The sequence below is a fragment of the Dendrobates tinctorius genome, unplaced genomic scaffold, assembly GCF_039654945.1.
Source record: "Dendrobates tinctorius isolate UK_male_01 unplaced genomic scaffold, ASM3965494v1 ptg000138l, whole genome shotgun sequence".
In the NCBI taxonomy this organism is placed as follows: domain Eukaryota; kingdom Metazoa; phylum Chordata; class Amphibia; order Anura; family Dendrobatidae; genus Dendrobates; species Dendrobates tinctorius.
The window spans coordinates 13,255,460-13,274,901 of record NW_027361806.1 but is presented as its reverse complement, the minus strand read 5'-3'; the positions used below and the strand labels follow the sequence as shown (position 1 = coordinate 13,274,901).

Here is a 19,442-nt window from a genome sequence, read left to right as displayed (position 1 = left end):
AACATCCCCCCCCCAAAATACTGATCTCCTACGCAAAAATAGCACAGACACTACAAGACTATAGCACACTACTCCTACTGGTGGGATATAACTAAAATATCTACCTACATGGTGAAGCCTGCAACGTCTGACGTAAAAGTCACATTTACAAGAAAACAAATTAGAAAAAAAAAAGTGTCTCCAAAAAACGTGTGACTCGGGGGGGGGGGGGGGGGGATTTCGGGGGAATTCTCTTCCCCCCCCCCCCCCCCCCCCCCCGCTATCTATATAGGAACATGTGCAACAATTTCACAAATAATCGCTATCCAGGGCAAGGCACATTGATATGGAATTTATTTCATCTTCGTGCAAATTAACCTATTGGTTGCTAGAGAGGCCTGCGACGTAGCTGCAAATGCATCCCCAAGCCGTCCCATCGCACCCAAAAAAAAAAGTTACGAAAATAAAAAATATATTAAAAAAATTAAAATAAAATAATGAGGAGCAAAGTGTCTTCCCAAGAATTTCATGGACTTGATTGTACAGGACAGTAGCAAAAAGCCCTCCAATAGGGCAGAACACGCAGAGTTTAACTCCTTCACTTCCAATAAAAAGGGCAAGAAAGCCCCATTACAGCTGCAAACAGGGGGGGGGGGGGGGGCGGGGGAAGAGGGTAAAAAGGCAAGTGCCTGGAATAAGGATTAAAATGTCTTGTCTTAATGCACTCTACTTTATCCTACTTTAAGTATATAAAAATGAGATACTAACACTAAACATGCAGAGACTTTTTTTTTTTTTCTCTTTCTTTTCCGGGCGGGCAAATCTGTCCGCCAGAAAGTATATAATATATGTATAGTATAGGAAACCTCTTTTTAAAGGTTGCATGCGAAGCAAAGGGATGCTCCGCTGTCTGGTAGAAAATAAATCATGTGAATTCTGTTAATTTTGCCTTTTCACTTTTTTTTTTTTTGTCCTTTTATTTTTTTGCTTTATTCTCTAAGTACATAACATAGATGAAATCTATAATTCAATTTGATTTTAACTTTTTTTTTCCAACAATTGCTGAAAATCCCCTCTAGATTGATCAGTATTTATAGTCCAGAGAATAAAAGTGATGGAATTTAAAAAAAAAAAAAAAAATCAACATGGATAAAATCTGGACATTTATAAAGATCCTGAGGCGCCCGACTAAATCCTATATTGGGACATATTTTAGCGTTTTGTCTTAATTGGCATAACCACTAATAGTGACTTTAGCTTATAAAATTAACACGTATTATGATTCAGTTTTAGTTATGTGCTTTGATAAAAGAAAATGATTACTTAGCATTTAATGTAGTTAACATATTGTGGTAAAAGCACCATTATGTTTTATAATATATATATATATATATATTTTTTTTTTTAGATTTTCTTTTTTTTTTTTTTAACTTTTAAGGGATAAAAGTTATAACAATAAAAAACATAAAAAGCAAAAATAGCTCCCCTTTCTTTTGCAAGGCTGTTTTTATTTTTTTATTTTTATTTTTTTTTTTTAACCCCCATCATTTAGAGTCCCGGGGTGGTAGGACTTGAAAAAAACAAAAATAGAATTTTCAACAATCTCTATCTTACAAAGATATTTACCTATCCAATGAAATTGCACTTTACTCAATCCAAACATGATTTGTTTTGATTGGGTCCTGTCAGTTTCTGTCAAAACAGACCATCTTCCCCACTTCTGTGTCATTGTTGAAAATTTGTCTCAGAAAAGCTTATTTTTGTAAGTGCAGCATTTTTTTTTTCTTACATTAATAATAAAAGTTCTGGACATTTTTTTTTCTTTTTTAAACATTGCTCTGCAACTCAAAATGAAACTATGTGTTAACAGCTTCCTCGTGGGTGGGGTCACGGATGTGATTACTCCTTGAAAGAAAGAAGAGCGGACGTGTTGTTGATATGTTAGTGAAGCATCTTGTCGCAGTTGTGTCCTTTGATACAACTTCATCAATTCCGCGGGGAGGTTGGGGGGGTCGGGTCATTAAATTACAAAAAAAAAAAGGAGGGAAAAAAAAAGTGCAGTTTGTGATTGATGTTACACATTTCGTGGGTTTTAGCAAATCCTTTTTAGATGAAGTAGCACTCAAAATATCTGGCGAAAAATAAAAAAAAAAAAAGAAAAATATGGAGGCTCTGGACCACGAGAAGGTAAACTTCCATGTTATCTGAAACAACTGTAGTGTGGTCTTAGTCATAGTAGTAGAAGGTTCATCTCACATGTCATTTTACATGTATGTTTAAGAGTGCTTTAAGTCCTTTTTTTTTTTTTTTTCTAAGGGGTGGGCTTCTCTTCCAAAACTTCTCAAGAAGTTTCACAACCATGGACGTAAAGAAGGAGTGGCATGGCAGAAAATGCTGGGCTTCATGATGAATGTGTTTTTACAGCAAGTTGGTAAAGAAAAAAAAAAATACAAAAACAAAAAGAAGCATCAGACTAAGGCTACCCAGAACCACCTAATGTTTACACTACCAAGGAAACACTTCAAATGCCATGATGCCCAGCTTTTCCTTGCAAGAACTTTCTTCGGACCCCAAGAAAGTAATCATAAAAAAGTAAGGGAAGTAAGGCTGATTATAGAGGGTCATTGCCATGCGACCACATAAGATTCTTTTTATTTTTTTTTTTTTCTTCTCATTCACCGTTGTTCTGCTGTTGACACAAGTCTTCCCCTTCCATTGGAGCGAAGCAACTATGCTGTGTTCTCACCATTTTCTTCCATGTTACAGAGATGGGAAGGACCAGGTGGTCTGTCATGTTTTTTGATGGAAATCTGTGACCATTATCCCAGGTACCAGGACTGAAAAGACACAAGAAAATATATATATATATTTTAGACATTTGTTTTTATACTTGGCAATTTCGTTATCACAGTAATTTAATGTCAAAGTCAACCAGCCTGGTAATCTTCAAGACACTTCGATGAGTAGAGGAACGTGATTGAGATGACCACGCAGGATGTTATTTTACTGCCTGATCATTTCTATAACAATATGAATGGGGTTATAATTTTAATGCCGGAGATTTTCTTTTTTTTTCAAAACTGGTACTAAGTTTTTTTATAACATTTTTCCATTCATTTTAATACTTATATATATCACAATTGAATTTTTGTGCCTTGTGTTGACAATATAACTGTACGGTGTTTCCACAAAATAACAGATAAAACATGAGGTGCACAAATCTTTTAAAGGGAATCTGTCACCCATTTTTTGACTATCAGCTGCCGGCATTGACATCAGGGGCTTATCTACAGCATTCTGTAATGCTGTAGATAAGCCCCCAATGTAACCTGAAAGATAAGCAAAACACGTTATATTATACTCACCGGAGGGGGCGGTCCGGTCCGCCGCCTCCCATCTTCATATGATGTCGTCCTCTTCTTCCCTTCCTGTAGTGGCTCAGGCGCACTGCTCTGCCCTGTTGAGGGCAGAGCAGAATACTGCAGTGCGCAGGCGCCAGACCTCTCCCGACGCCTGCGCACTGCAGGACTCTGCTCTGCCATCAACAGGGCAGAGCAGTGCACCTGCGCCGGAGCCATTACAGGAAGGGAAGAAGAGGATGGCATCGTATGAAGATGGGAGGCGTCGGACCGGACCGCCCCCTCCAGTGACTATAATCTAACGTGTTTTGCTTATCTTTCAGGTTACATCAGGGGCTTATCTAGAGCATTACAGAATGCTGTAGATAAGCCCCTCATGTCAATGCCGGCAGCTGATAGTCAAAAAAAAAAGGGTGACAGATTCCCTTTAAAACTTAAATTTGACAGTTTTGCAGAATTTTACCCCAAAATTAGAGAGTCATGGCATACTGAAAGTACTGCACAGACTCCATTTGTCATGAAAAGATGAGTAACACTTTGAGGTCCCTTAGGACTGTATCCAACTCCTTTCAAGCTCTTTAACGCAATCAGCAGCCTTAGTAATATCCAAGTGACCTCATCAAATATGGCTACAGATAAATAAATGGTAACTGTTCCTTTTCTGTGCAGTTACACACTATCTGTACAGTCTCTTCAGTGTTTTATGGCTTTTACTTCCTACATCTATGCCTAGGCTTTGAGCTGTGACATCCTCTCACTATCCAGAATCACTACAAAATAGCTGCTGCATTCCCTACTTCTCCTTTTATACAGGCTATGAATAGTCTCTCCTGCTTGGCTATACCATGTGATAGCTGCAAAGCATTATGGGACAACCTGCTGTTGGTGTTCAAGGTCGTGTGAGCCTTCTCTGGCTGATCCAATCTTCTGCAGTGTGTAAAATAGTGGCAGACATTATAGGCAAATTGCTTGAAGTGAATTACATGTTCAAATTCAGAAAATTCCTAAAAATCTGACCTCAATCTGATTCGCTCATATCTGGATAAAACAACTAGTTCATAAAGTCTCTACTGAAAATGTCATTAGCACAAGTCAACTTCACTACAACACTACCTGCAAATTGCATCAGACTTCCAGAGAGAGTGACCAGACGATGGCTCCATCATATCAAAATGGCTGACTCTAGCTGCACTTCCTCTCCCTTGTTATATAGTAAGAAAATTAGCTCTGAAGTGCAATCTACAGTTCTAATAAGTATCCAAACACTTTGGCTGAAAAAGTTTACAGCAGGCTCAGTTTCTTTTCCTCAAATTTTTACATGAATCCGAAAAGATATGGAGTTGACTTAAATTATTCCGCAGCCGATTGTTAATTATTTTTTTTTGGTCCCATCTTTCAAGGATCGAAATGAGGGCTTATTTTTTGCAGGATGAGTTTCTGGAATGTAAAAAAAAAAAAATTACAACTCTAACGGTACCCCACGATTACGTTGAGGAGGAAGGGAAGCTACTGCGGCATCCAAGGCTGTGGAGTCAGTCGGTTTTGGGTTTTGCCGGAGGAGGTAGATCTACTCCAACGCCAAGTATTGCTTCATAATAAAACTCATTAATATTGTATAATCCATTTCCTAATTGCATAGCCAGTTGCTTGTTTACTTAGGAAAGTTGACAAATTTTAATTATGTAAATATATACCAAGCTCTATCAATCTAATTAACATTTTACTATGTAATTATTACTAATTATTATACATGAGAAATTTATAAGGAGTCTGATTGTTGGAAAATAGTCAGAAGTTTGGCCGGGATTGGAGTTATCCATACGTGGCCGGTTTTCTGCTCTGTATGGAGTCAACCTTGCACATACCCTGCCTGTGACTTCTGTACATGTCATCAAGCAGGTAAAGTTTTTGGGGTGCCAACTAATAGTCACCCCTTAAAACTTGTGTGCCTTTAGTGACGTCATTCGGGTGGTCCCCGCTGGATAATTTACTTTTGCTGTTGTGATGACATGCCTTTCATTCATGTGAAAACTGCAGCCAATCACTGGCCTTAGCGGCTGTACAAACGGACAAAACAACTAAGGTCAGTGATTGGCTGCAGCGGTCACAGGAATGTATGTGATGTCATCAATGCAGTAAAATTAAACACAAATTGATAGACCACCAAAGCATCAGGTCACCCTTGGATAACATTTGACCTACATTGCATGGAAATTATTTTTTTCTCAAAAAAAAAAAAATACAAATGTCTTTATTTTTTTTGTAACTCCCCCCCCCCCCCCCCCCCCGAGCAAAGTTGTAAAGCAATGAGAACAGGATATTCCTCCCACAAAAGTAACATAAAAGTGGTACAATAATGCAAGTTATATAACTTTATTGCAATCGCACCAGCCAATCAAAGCAGAAGATTTTTACGATTCCTTTTTTTTTTTTGCAGGAAAAAAAAATTCTTTAATTGGTTGCCATGGGATACAGAACATTTACATCCTGTAATTAGATTTAAAGAGGTTTCTTTCCCAGCGCAGTCAGTCAGATCTTTGCGCAGGCACCAGACTCTTATTACAGACAATGCTTTTCGGCTACCTTCCATGACCCAAGTTCCACAGCAGCTGTGCACATGGCTTATGAATGAACTTGCCATGTGTAAACAGCTGGTGCATTGCCATTCTCTTGCACGGTTTCAGACCTAAAGCTGAGATTCTGCACAATTAAAAAAAAAAAAAAAATCCAAACTCATGGCCAAAAAAAATTGCACTAAAAATATATATTATGCACTTACAACAAAAATGCACTAAAAAAAAAAAAGTTTTCCTAGTCTTCCTCTTGAGTCTAGCAGACAAGGTTACCCCAGAGCAGATCTGTAATCCTTCACTGAAATAGGCATTATTGATTACTCTGGTCTATTGTTCCCATTTCAACTCCCCAAGTTCAAGTTCATCGTGGTGTTACATCATGTCTGGTTGTTAAGAGCAACCAGACAGAGCCAGACGTGACTATCATTAGCAAGAAAGTCCCGGCTCCCCTCCCACCGAACCTTCCCCTTTACTCTGACGTTGCAAATCCACTGCAAACACATTGAAGTATTCATTCTGGGTAATTTATGACCCAACTACGAGAATGGGACCCCACACTCCAAAACCAGTCTTGTGTGTGTTTAATTAATCGGCCCTTCCCTGGTACTTGGGAAAAGTTAAACAAAGCAGCAATTATTAGGTTCTTCACTTTGCACACTTCTAATAGTCGGAGGGTTGGGGCGCGATTGCATGAGGATCTTCTTTAAGATTTCTCCTTCTTATTGACGTTTTTGTGAAATATTCCGGCTGCTTAGGGAAATTGATGAGAGGGTGACGCCTATGGAGTTGGTATTCTGTAACACAAATCAACTTCGTGACATGCCTAAATTTAAATGCTAACCACACACTCCGAGAGTTACTTTAAAGGTTAGTTTTTAATCAATAGAAGGTGCTGAGTCGGGAGTTTTATTTTAGCTGTGCAGCAAGACTCTCAAGTCTTTGTCTGGTAATTCAGCTTTCAAACTTTCTTCCCACCTCCCCTCCCCATCTTGATGACCGCTCTTGCAGTGCTTTGCAGATACAGCACACTCTTGGAATTTGTCACAGTACAGGAGTAAAGATTTTATGATGGAAAGCGTAAGCTGCACGCCACATGTTTTTGGTTGGAGTAACAATGTTGGAACTGATTATAATAGTAATGGACTGTCTTACTAAATAAATACATATAAAATGCAGTAAAAACTAAACTAAGATTCTCTTTGATGACCCAACCACTTCCTGCATCAGAATATAGCCATCTACATTTTCCAAATTTTAGATTTTTTTGTGATAATGGCATACAAGTTAAAGAACCATAGAACAGGGAAAAGTTTTATTAGGCGGTAAGACCTTAACATCACGACGTTAAAAGAGGCTTTTCTGGGACTTCAAAAATTAATGGTCTATCTACAGGACATGCCACCCACATTATTTTGTAGTTGCTGTGTCTGGTAAATCTGCTTTCTTAAAGTATCTTCTTCGGTAACTGCTATAGCTTGCCGAATAAGGAGAGAGCCGACGATGTTCGCTCATATTTAGTTAAGGCCCAACTGTTGGCCAAACCAGCCAAACATTCAGTGTTAATGGGGCCACCAGACATTCCCCTGAGAGATGATATTGGGGAAGTGGGGGTAAGAGGAAGGATTCGGCCTGTTGAACTTCAATGGTCGATCCTTTTGTTCTTAGGGAAGATAAGCTATTAGAAGCGTCTGGTGGCAGCTCTCATGTAGATCATAGGAACACTTGGCTGAACGTTTGTGCGTGGGGGAATTGGGAGAAATGGCCATATAATGTATATTGCCAACTTTATTCCCATGCAGGTGAAAATACGAGACAAAACCACTACAAAATATTCAGTGTCATGTCTGGTAATGGAGACGATATGGTGATTGAAGGGAGCCTTGACACCACAACAACCAATTGGCTGGTGGATCAAGAACCTGATAAGATTGCTAGGATATGCCATAAAAGAAATATATATTGCATTGCTAACCACCAAAACTCCCATGTAAGGCCAATCTCAATGACAGGGTAATAAGACGGCCTGCGTATTTGGGTTTTCAGAGTGGTAGTCTACCTCCTATTGGCGCCATTACCCTGATAAAGGTTCTTTGTGGTGGTTTCTCTTATAGATATCTTACTTTACCCAAAGCATATGAGGAATTGGGACAATTTGTGCCCAAATATGTAACACAGAGGCCAAAACCATTGACACCACAAGCATAAACCATGCTGGTTACTGAGAGGCTTCAGTAATGGTCAAAGGGTATGTTTAAAATCCACATGAAAAAGCTGTGTAAAGTGCATCTGTTCCAAAATCCACATAAAAAAAACCACTTTACCCTAAGGCAGAATAGAGGATGTCGAACACACACACATTAATATCAGGTTTTGTTTTTTCTTTAACCATTAGGGCTGGGATAAAGTCATAACTGGAGGTAGACCATAATGACTGGCATGATTCCTTTCGTGGTCTTCAGGGGAGCAGTTAGACACCCGGGGTCTTGACATCTTTTTATTTCCTCCAGTGCCTCTAAATGTTCAAAAAATATTCTATAATCATTGCTCCACCATTATCTTGACTACAATCCATCAACAACCAGTGAGTCCGACTAAAGTCCATGTTTTTTTGTTCATCTATGTTTTATGCAAAGTGGTGATAAAGGAGAAAAGGATTATTTTTGCACTTCATATCAGTCTAATTGAAGAACAGTAGCACGAGCTTCTCCCGAATGGGTTGCACGACGTGTAATGCCCTTTTTCAAATGCTTTACTACAGAAGATAATTGAGGGAAGTTCCTCTTTTGGGATTTCCATTAATTAGCCAAATTGAAGTGTAGCTAGAAAGAGTGTCCATGTTTCTGAAAGTTCTGAGACTTCCATCATTACAGAGTGTCCATCAATATCATTGGGTTTCATATAATAATTTCCTGATCTGTTGGGGAAATGAACACTCGCTGATGGGTTTCTGTGATTTCCCAGATTGTAGTTGGTCGATGGTCTAACTTCTCATCAGATTAATTGTATAGGATCCTTTCAACAAATTGTCAAAAGTAGACAAATGCTTAAATCGGGCACTGAATCTGGAGAACAATAGTTTTTGAAGAGTCCAAATCTCCGTGGATATAACGGGTTATTGGACCAATGGGATTTCTATATTATTTTTGAATTTTAGGACTCTTAATTTCCAGAAAGTGACTTTCTCTCCAATGGTTATACCTTCCAAAAACAATTCTGTATCATGAGATGTTTCTACATTAAAGCAGATTTGGTGACAACAATCCATAATGGATATCAGTCCTTCAGGATTTCTACATCCCAACTTGTCATGCTTTCAGGGGAATTTGTAGTTATATTCCGCGCTGCCGCAATAAAGTATTCCAGGAGATCAATGTCAAAGATTCACAGTGGTTTATTCTACACATTTCGGGGGTCTCATGCCCCCTTCATCAGAAAATACCAGCAGGTGGAATAAACCACTGTGACTCTTTGACATTGATCTCCTGGAATACTTTCTTGCGGCAGCGCGGAATATAACTACAAATTCCCCTGAATACGTGATTTCTTCTGGTCGTTGAGGACCTGTGGATTTGCAGCAGCCGCCAGACTATATGCTTTCTCTTACCCTAATCAGGTGAGCAAATTTCTTAGTGTAATCTCTCTCTCTAACACAGATAAGACCCTATTGCGCTTTTGTGTCTCCTTTTCTCTGCAACTTATCATGCTAACGCATTTCACAGCCAAGTACTATACAAACTCACTGTGACGTAAAGGTGCTTCAGCATTGTGTCTGTATAAGACCATTACGAGTCTTGACACCTTGTTCCATTGTATCACAGCTTGTCGGTCTTTAAGAATCTTCCTCGTGTCCTCTTTTCATTCTTCAAGGAGAAACATCACACAGAATTCTGCAGTCCAGTATGAGATCTTAGCTCCCCTTTCTCAAGTCAAATGAAGGAGTAATCACATCAGATTGAAAACTGCTGACTAAGGATTTAATAAAATGCTTGCAGATGTGTGTCATCTCCAAGGTACTCGACTCATGTAATGCAAAGCAGCCCCACGTAGACGACGCTTATAAAATACCATTTAACCACTGCAAAGTGAATGGGGTTTTACTGTCCTCCGAGGAGCATTTTGACACTCTTTTTTTCCTTTCTTCCCTAATTTACTGCACCATGAAAGCTGAAACACTGAGGCGCTGGTGTCGGAGGACAGTAGTAAGACTTTATGAACCATAAACAATATACTCTCGGCTGCATTCTAAACAGGAAGTTTCTCTCATTGATATACCTGCTGATCTGTGACCGCCCCATTGTGATGGACGAATACATAGAAGCTTTTGACAATTTCATCTTCACGACAAAACTGCAGACGCAGCGTTTAACACACCATCTTATAATACCTCCATCATTAACATATTCATCTATGTAGTGTACCCGACCGAACAAAAAGATTCACCAGGGGGCGGACAACCTCAAGTAAGACACTGAAACTACCTGGTCAAGGTCAGGTGCAATCAGCCAGGGATTGTAAAATTTGCTTTCATCCTGTTCTGCTGGTTGTAGTCTCAAGCTGGATCTGCCACAGACCACGGGAAATGAAGCTGATCTGCTGTTTAGGCGGTATTCACATCTGCATTGAAGGCTTTATTCAGAGCCACCATTACAGATTTTATAATAAGTGCCAAATGACTTTGCAAATGTGAATACTTTAATGGTGGCAAAACAGTTATTATGATTGCTGGAGTTCTGCTCCAGAGGTCAGAATTTACAATGGGCAAATAGGTTAATATGGTGACATACCTTAAGATGTCAAAAGGCTCAGTGTCAAAGTGTTAGGCTCATTAGTTGAGGTGGATCTTCAAAGACCAAGGTCCGGGTGGCCACACGGTCCACGAGCATTGGTGCAGCAGGCACAGTAGGTACACAGAAAATTGGCTGTAGTGGTACAAGAGATCACAGACAGACAGGAGTCCCAAAATAGGTAGCCCCTGGCAAGGTCCTGTAAGCCCCTGGCAAAGAGCCAAGGTTATGAAAGTTGCAGGAAAACAGGAGACATTCTGGAAGCCGCAGGCAGACACAATGCAAAGGTCCTGGAAGACTGGGAATAGGTAGCAGGGGTCCTAGAAGACTGAGAACAGGTAAAGGAGTTCCTGGAAGCTGCAAGCGGACAGTAGACATCCTGTATGCCACAGGCGGAAACATAGCAGACTTCCTGGAAGACAGGGAACAAATAGCAGAGATCCTGACATCCACAAGCGGAAAGGAGAAGTCCTAGAAGCCAGAAACGGACATGTAGCGAAAGTCCTGACCGGGAACACGAAGGAAAGGTACCGGAAAACTGGGAACAGGTAGCAGAGGTCCCGGAAACCGCAAACTGACAGGAGATGTCCTGGAGGCAGCAGGCGAACACATAGCAGAAGTCATGGAAGACGGGAACAGGTAGCAGACACAACTCTGAAGCAACTAAAGTCTTAATATAAGCAAGGCCCAGGTGTGTCTTGATAGGCCTTATGATAGGTCTTGATGGCCCAGGCAGATGATCATATGGGATCATGCTGGACCATCTGCAAAGCGCGACTTGGAGCACAACAGAGTTCAGCGGACCAGGATGAGGGGAGAAAAACCTGGATCAGGACAGATGCGTAACACAAAGCTTATTTTCATTGGTAGATTTGGACTCTATACCAGTGAACACAATGATAGCCTACCTTGAACAAGCCCAGTATTCTGCTGTAAGTTCACACGTAAAATTTAACTTGCATTTCTGAAATCTCCTAGTAAAATTGCATGAATCTTAGCGGTTTGGGTATTAGATATACGTACAGTAATCCACTAACATATATGTGAGCAAGCTCACCAGAGGTCGGCCTTCTGTTTAAAATACTTGGTCTACTTTTGACAATGCCTTTCCAAAATTCCCTTTCCTACTCTGGTATAAGATGAGGAGGGAGATTTCCTACTGATAGATTAATTTTTGGTTAATTTGACCACTTCTCACCTAATGATCTGGGTTACATCTTGTAAGGTGTACTAAGGGTATACATGTTGGAAATGCTACCGTTTCCCCGTAAATAGGGCGCCCCCCGAAAGTAAGGCATGCTAGGGGTCGCACTGTGCCTGCTAATATAAGGCACCCCCCCGTAAATAAGGCATACCTTGTTCTGTGCATGGGGCATGCAGTTATGTCTCGCTCCCGCTGTCCCCGTTGTCCGGTGCCCACCACTGCAGCTGCGCTGTTCGCAGGAGTTAATCACAGCCTCGGAGCTGTGTGCCGATCTCCGCCCATGAGCCCTGCGCCAATCACAGCGCAGGAGCCATGGGCCAGCTGACGTCATCCATAGCCTCTGATTGTTCCTGGGCTGTGATTGGCCCAGGGCTCCTGCACCACCAAAGCAGCACCACGGAGGAAACCAGTAAGAAAGTGAAAGTGTGTGTGTGTCTGTGTATGGGTGTGTGTGTCTGTGTGTGTGTATGGTACAGACATGGGAGGCTGCAGTGGGATACTGTGATAATGGGAGGCTGCAGTGGGATACCGGGATAATGGGAGACTGCAGTGGGATGATGTGTGATGATGGGAGGCTGCAATACTGTACTGCAGAATGATAGGTGCTGTATTGGGGACTGTAAAGGGATGATGAGGGCTGCAATGGGATGATGGGAATATTTGGGGCTGCAAAATGATGATGGGGCTGCTACGGTAAAGGAACTGCTGTGGGTGATTGTTACGGTAGCGGTACAGTGTCCAGAAAGTGTGGGAGCCATTTTAGAGCCCTTATGTTTTGTGGCCCTGTGTGGGAGTCAGGCAATTACAGTACCATACCGTAGTGTGTTACTTTTGATTTGTCTGCTTTTCTGCTGAACGGTCTATATGTCTGACTACTGGTTTTACGCTACAGAACGTTCCTTATGTAAGGGTAGAGCGCGCTGGAATGTTTCTCATGAAAATAAGACACCCCCAAAAATAAGACATGGTGCAACTTTCGGAGCAAAAATTAATATAAGACGGTGTCTTATTTTCGGGGAAACAGGGTTTATCCAAGCAGACTATGGTGGCCTTCTTCATTTTAGTCTATTGGAGTTTGAATATATATTTTTAGTGTGTCGTATGTATTATGCAATATAAAACATTTCTGCAATTGACTTTAATTATACAGTTTTATCATTTTGTTCTGCAGCTTGCATGCATAACATTATACTATGCTGCTTGATTCCATTTAGTCTGAATCCAGGTAGCCGAACTCTGTCTCTAGCCCCTCTCTCATCTCTTGTGAAACCCAACCAGAGCTCAAAACTGATTTAATTATAGTCGAGATAAAATGAAGGTTTAAAAGAGAAATTAAAGATTAACCCAAAAGGAAGCTGATTTATGGGATTCAGAAGTAACAGAATTGAGCAGCTTGCAGTGTATTGCAATGCATGCAAGCAAGCTGCAAATGAAAACTGGTTGCAAATTTGTAATTAAGGCCAAATGCACAATTGTTTCAAAGGGAATCTGTCACAAGGTTTTTGATACCATATCTGAGAGCAGCATGATGTAAGAGCAGAGACTTTGATTCCAGTGCTGTATCACTTACTTTTCTGGGTGCTGCAGTTTTGATTAAAAACTGTTTTATCTGTTGCAGAGCTACATTCTCTGAATGCTGAGCTCTGTAGAACTGCGCCCACTTCACTGGTTGATAGCTTCCTTTATGTGTACACTGTACATAGGCAGAAAGCAGGCAATCAGTGGTGAAGGTGGAGTTAAAGAGAGCTCACAAATATGGAGGACTACATGGCAGCAGGTTTACTAGTGATAATCTCCTGCTAATAAAACTATGATTTTTATAAAAACGACACTGTAAGGAAACACACGAGAAGAGAGCCAGAAGATACGGATATCACCCCTTAGCTGGACTCCCGGACGTGAGAAATCAGGTTTCGAGATAAGAGCAGCCCAAAATTAATTGATATTTTAAATGCCGAAACGTGCACTAGATACTACAAATATATACAGAGTAATATACAGGTATTGTAGCGAGAAGTACAGATAAAAGTAGGGTACAGGTATGGGATATCAGTTAGCTGTGTCACGTTACCGTTCCATATAACTTGTGGATGAAGGGAAGCTCTCATATCCAGAGGCACCTTTTTAGTTTCTGGTCCGTCTCCACGTATGATGTGACGTGGCTTCCATGGCAGAACAATGACAAAGTCCACTGTGGAAGCGCCTTTGCAGTGCGAAACGATCGTCGTTGCCATCTCCTTTTTGCACCCGTTCTCCCGCTGATATGCTTTTATAATAAAGCCTTGACTACACTACCCGGTGAGTGCCGTTCTTTTCTACTATTTTTTGCTAGAACAATGACAAAGCCTAAAGGTGGGTAGCTAGCTTTTAATCCCTATCTCGCCCCCTCCCATATTTGCCACTGCCCCTATGGGTTGGACTGAATTCTCCTCCCTTGACCACCTTGCTGAAATAATTCCCAATATCTAGAATGGGTCATAACTTCCAAGCAGGAGGTCCAAACAGGATGACTGACGTCTCAACAGGTTCATTGGGGGCTGGACCGATATGGAGTCCAACCTTGGGTCGGCTAAGTGGTTCTGGAGAGCCATTCTCAATGTCGGTATACGGGACCGCTAGACAAGGATGAGATGCAGGGGTGCGTGTGGAGGGCTCCCAGGGTTTTGGTAGTATATTGGAATTACCCCTGAGATGCACGGTACTCTCATAATTCATCTCTAGGCGTCGGTGACGCTCGGTCTAAAGCTTCCATTGACGTTGGCTGCCTTGCACAAAAGACAGCAGGGGGGGGTCTCAGCTCTGCTCCTTCTTGTCTTCATTAACACATGGTCTCTAATTCTCTGGCCATATGGTAAAGTTCTGTTCTTTTGGGAATTGTGTACTTATCCCAAGGGTTGGGGCCACATCCCTGCTGTGGAATGGAGATTTCTGGATAATCTATGGGGCCTGAATTAATAAATCCAAAATGGAGTCTCCCTCATCCCTCACAGACACAAAAGTAGCCCAGTAAGTGACACATTGCTGGAATCGGGGTCTCTGCCTCTGCATTATGCTGCTCTCAATTTAGGTATAAAATTCATAGTGACAGATTCCTTTTAATACACACAATGTACTAAAAAGAACATATCTTTAAGTAATTTATGCAATTCCCTTATATTTGCAACACGGTGTTAACTATGAACTTCTGTCTTCTTATGCTATAAATACTCAAATATTCTCGGGAGATGGGATTATTCAGGTAGAACTGTAGCACCATCTTCATTCACCATGTTTGACAGCTCACTGGTCTACAGCATTCATGTAGGCGACACCCAAGGCTTCGCATCTTCCCGCTCTCTACGTGTAGGATGCTGGAGCGGATCCCCAGTGATTATGTGAGATTACACAGTAACTCATTCTGCTTCTGTGATTCTCTTGGCTGCGGTTTCCTAAACACGCTGGAGTTAGGAGGATATCACTCGCAGGTATGGCTAGAGCTCGCATGTGATTGGCAAGCCAGCACTTTCTGCTTTTCAAATTACAAAGTTAAACAAAAGTTCTGAAGGGCAAAGTTTAACGCTGAGGAAGGAGATTGTTAATGTGGAATCCAGAGCAGGGTGTGACACTTGGCGCACGTCTATAAATCGGGGAGTTATTTGAGGACATGTATATTCTGTTTAACACTTGGAGAGTTGGTGTTTTTGGATTTTGGAAAGGAAACCTCGCCTAGTGAACAGTATATCTATTGGCCTGATCTATCTCCAAATAGTTTTTCTTTGTAAAATTTATGAAAATCCAGGTAAAAGCTCAAACTGCTACGTTGTCTAAAAGCAAAGTAAAGTATGACTGGTCATGTAAAAAAACTTTGTATTTAACTTTCACTTGGCAAAGACTTTTTGTCATTCAGCCCTCTACGTAATTCCTATTCTTATCATTGGTGGGGGACTATTTGCATGCATAATTGTGTTACTATCACTTTAAATAATTAAAATATCTATAAAAATAACTTCCGATGTAGCAAAGGTAATAGTAAGGCTGGTTTCACATTTGCGCTTTTGTGCGCAGCGCATCGTGCGCACCCGTGCGCATGCGCACTGCGCACCTATGTTTAACATGACGTGCGCATGTTTTTGCGCACACTTGCGTTTTCGTGCGCATGCGTTTTTTTGTCTTTTGCGCCAGGTGCGCCAGACGCAACATGTTGGATTTTTTGGTGCGCCCTGTCTCGGCAAAAAAACGCATGCGCACGCTTGCGCACGGAATGCGCAAAAACAACACATTGAAGTCTATGGTAACGCATGCGTGCGCATGGTCTTGCGCACGGTTGCGTTTTTTTACGCATGCGTTTTTGAGTGAAACAAGTCTAGAATGTTCTCTAGACAATGGAAAAAACGTCACACTTAAAAACGCATGCGCATAAAAAACGCCAACGCATGCAAAAAACGCATGTAAAACGCAAACAACGCTGCGTTTTTTTTTACACATCAGCGTGCGCATGACGTTAAAAAAACGCGCGTTTGTTTTGCGTTTTTCTTTGCGTTTTTTATGCGCCCGATGCGCTGCGCAAAAAAACGCTAATGTGAAACTAGCCTAACACGTGACATCAGTTTCCTAGGACTTCTGCACAGTGAATTATTCGTGGGACCAGGAGTGAATATAATTGGAAGGTCTTCTGTTCTCTAGGAGCAAAATCTCCTATCTGGAAGGAACTGGCTGATCCAGACTCTCTACTAATTAATCCTTATCTATAGCCTTGAAGGCTCTTCAGAAGTGTGAAGATTAGAGCTTGTTGTGGCCTAGGCTGGTGGCCAGACTGTAAGAGGTTATGGGCCAATACCCAGGTGTTTTATGTCTTGGTTAATCACCGACAGGCACCGAACGGGCAGGAAACACTTCAATCCCTTCTATCTGCTACTGCCCTTAAGTAAAGCTGGCCATACACCATAGACAGCTGATGGCTGACCAGCAAATTAATTTTTTTCTATCCAGTTCGGCTCCTCCCCTCTCACAGCTCGCAGTCTCACAGACCCTCAAAGAAAAGCTGCAATCTCCCTCCTCCCTGTATTATATTTACTATTACAAACAATATTTAGGCAATCCTATACACCGAAAGCCACACCTTAAGAACAGCTATTGTCTTAACAGCCAATACTCCCATACACGTGCACACTGGACTTAACTGAGCGTGCATGTGTTCTCAATAGGAAAATAATCTGTCAGACTCCTTTGGTGGGCATACCTCTTTCTTCAAGAACCAATGAATTGGGCATGTTGAAATCCAACCTGCCTGATCTTTTTTTGCTGATATTCATCAAGGAATTCAAGACAACCCTATTGTTTAGTTGACCATTTCCACAGAAATCCATTGGTTCAGACGACCTTCATCTATTGGGCATGGCGTCTGCAACTATTCTACCTCGCAGTACATGAGAACAGTGCCGAACCCTATGCCTGTATGTTACATCGCAAAATAGTTATTCAATGTTTCAAACATGCATTCAATTACTACAATCAGGGGCAGACATTAATATTTTATCAGCGTAGACCCAACTTCCAGCGATCAGCTGAACTGATCTACGTTTAATAACCCTCTCATTGCTTTCTAGGCACCCCAATATATATATACAGCTCTGGCAAAAATTGAGACCACTGCAGTTTTGTAAAAATCAGCTTCTCTACTGTACATATGACAGCCATTCCATTCCAGTGTCAGTTGAATTCCAACCAGAGTACACCTCTTTCTACTTAATGTGCTTCTGATTAGGTGATCACCTGAACCAAATCTTACTTAACGAAGGAAAGTATAAAAAACCCTGCTGTGGTGTTCACAATCCTCTTGCAATAGGACAAGCTGGATGGCAAAACAAGTGCTAGTAATATCCCAAATGTAATGAAAAAATAACTTAACCATGCCAAAGGAGTTGAAAAGCCTTGAGTGAGGAAAAGAAGGGCTCAATTCTGGCTTTGCTAGCAGAGGGATACAGTGAGCGTCATGTAGCCTCCATCCTTAAAATTTCTAAGACTGCAGTTCATTACAACAAGGTCAAGCAGCAGACATTGGGGACAACAAAGCTACAGACCGGTGGAGGGCGAAAAAGACTCTCCACTGACCGGGATGACCATCCTCTTATTCGAATGTCACTCAGGATGACATCAAGTGACCTACAAAAGGAATGGCAAATGGCAGCTGGGATGAAGCACACGACAAGCACAGTTTGTAACAGGTTCCTAGAGGCAGGGCTCAAGTCATGTAAAGCTAGAAAAAAGCCTTTCATCAATGAGAACCAAAGGAGAGTCAGGCTGAAGTTTGCCAAAGACCATAATGATTGGACCATAGAGGACTAGAGTAAGGTAATTATCTCTAATGAGTCTAATTTTCAGCTTTGTCCAACACCTGGGCTTCTAATGGTTATACGGAGACCTGGAGAGGCATACAAGGTACAATGTCTTGCACCAAGTGTGAAATTTGGTAGAGGATTGGTAATCTGGGAATGCTTCAGCAAAGGCTGGATTTGGGCAGAATAATCTTTGCGAAGGACGTATAAATCAAGTCGCATAAAAGGTTATCCTTGAGAAACAGTTGATTCCTTCTGCTCAGGCAATATTCTCCAACTCTGAGGACTGTTTTTTTTAGCAGGACAATGTGCCATGCCACACAGCTAGGTCAATCAATGTGTGGATGAAGGACCACCACATCAAATCCCTGTCATGGCCAGCCCAATCTCCAGACCTGAACCCCATTGTAAACCTCTGGAATGTAATCAAGAAGATGGATGGTCACAAGCCATCAAACAAAGAACTGCTTCAATTTTTGTACTAGGAGTGGCATAAGGTCACTCAAAAGCAGTGTGAAAGACTGGTGGAAAGCAGCCACGACGCATGAAAGCTGTGATTAAAAATCACGGTTATTCCACAAAATATTGATTTCTGAACTCTTCCTGAGTTAAAACATTAGTATTGTTGTTTCTAAATGATTATGAACTTGTTTTCTTAGCATTATTTGAGGTCTGCAAGCAATCCATTTTTTTTTTGTTATTTTGACCATTTCTTATTTTCTGAAAATAAATACAAATTTTAGTACTTGGAAATTCAAAGACATGTCTGTAGTTTATAGAATAAAAGAGCAATTTACAGTTTACTCAAATATACCTATACTTCTTAATTTTTGCGACAGGTGTATATTTCAAGTGGATGGGACTGAGCTGCACTACCTGGTGCTCCAATAACAGTAATTGATCAAAATGATCGCTCAAATAATGAATGGCAGGAGTGTCAGGAGTTAACTCCAACTGATCAAATCCTGAAGGACTATCTTAGCATAGTCTGTCAATACTAAAAATCCTATAAAACAGCTTTAAGGATCTCAACGAGTCTTGGCAGATTTCATAGACTTGTAATTAGTTCTTTCAGGTTTCCATCTGGGTTTTGGTGTTTTTACAAACAAGAAATCACGTGGTAGCCTCTGTTATTCTTGGCAAAGAAAAAACCCACCGGAAACCCCAACTGTTCTGGAAAAAAATGTTATGTGTTGCAAGCTATATATCAAATATTGTTTAAAGAAATT

General features: G+C 41.1%; 2 protein-coding genes across 25 annotated transcripts in view; one reads left to right on the top strand and one right to left on the bottom strand.

Moving 5' to 3' along the window:
- Positions 1-19,442, top strand: part of TM2D1 (TM2 domain containing 1) — a 201,435-nt gene that overhangs the window by 116,509 nt on the left and 65,484 nt on the right. The window contains exon 7 of one of the 4 annotated variants that reach the window (XM_073544626.1): positions 2,296-2,799. The exons of the other annotated variants lie outside the window; for them this stretch is intronic. The gene's annotated coding sequence lies outside the window, so the exon portion shown is untranslated. Of the gene's footprint in view, positions 1-2,295; positions 2,800-19,442 lie in introns of those variants that run through there. 4 annotated transcript variants of the gene reach the window in all.
- The window catches only part of NFIA (nuclear factor I A), a 507,433-nt gene continuing 488,927 nt past the window's right edge, over positions 937-19,442 (bottom strand). For all 21 annotated transcript variants that reach the window (XM_073544603.1, XM_073544612.1, XM_073544611.1 and 18 more), the window contains one exon: positions 937-2,816. In XM_073544603.1, coding sequence (XP_073400704.1) covers positions 2,799-2,816 — 18 coding nt within the window. In that variant the 3' untranslated portion in view covers positions 937-2,798. The remainder of the gene's footprint in view (positions 2,817-19,442) is intronic.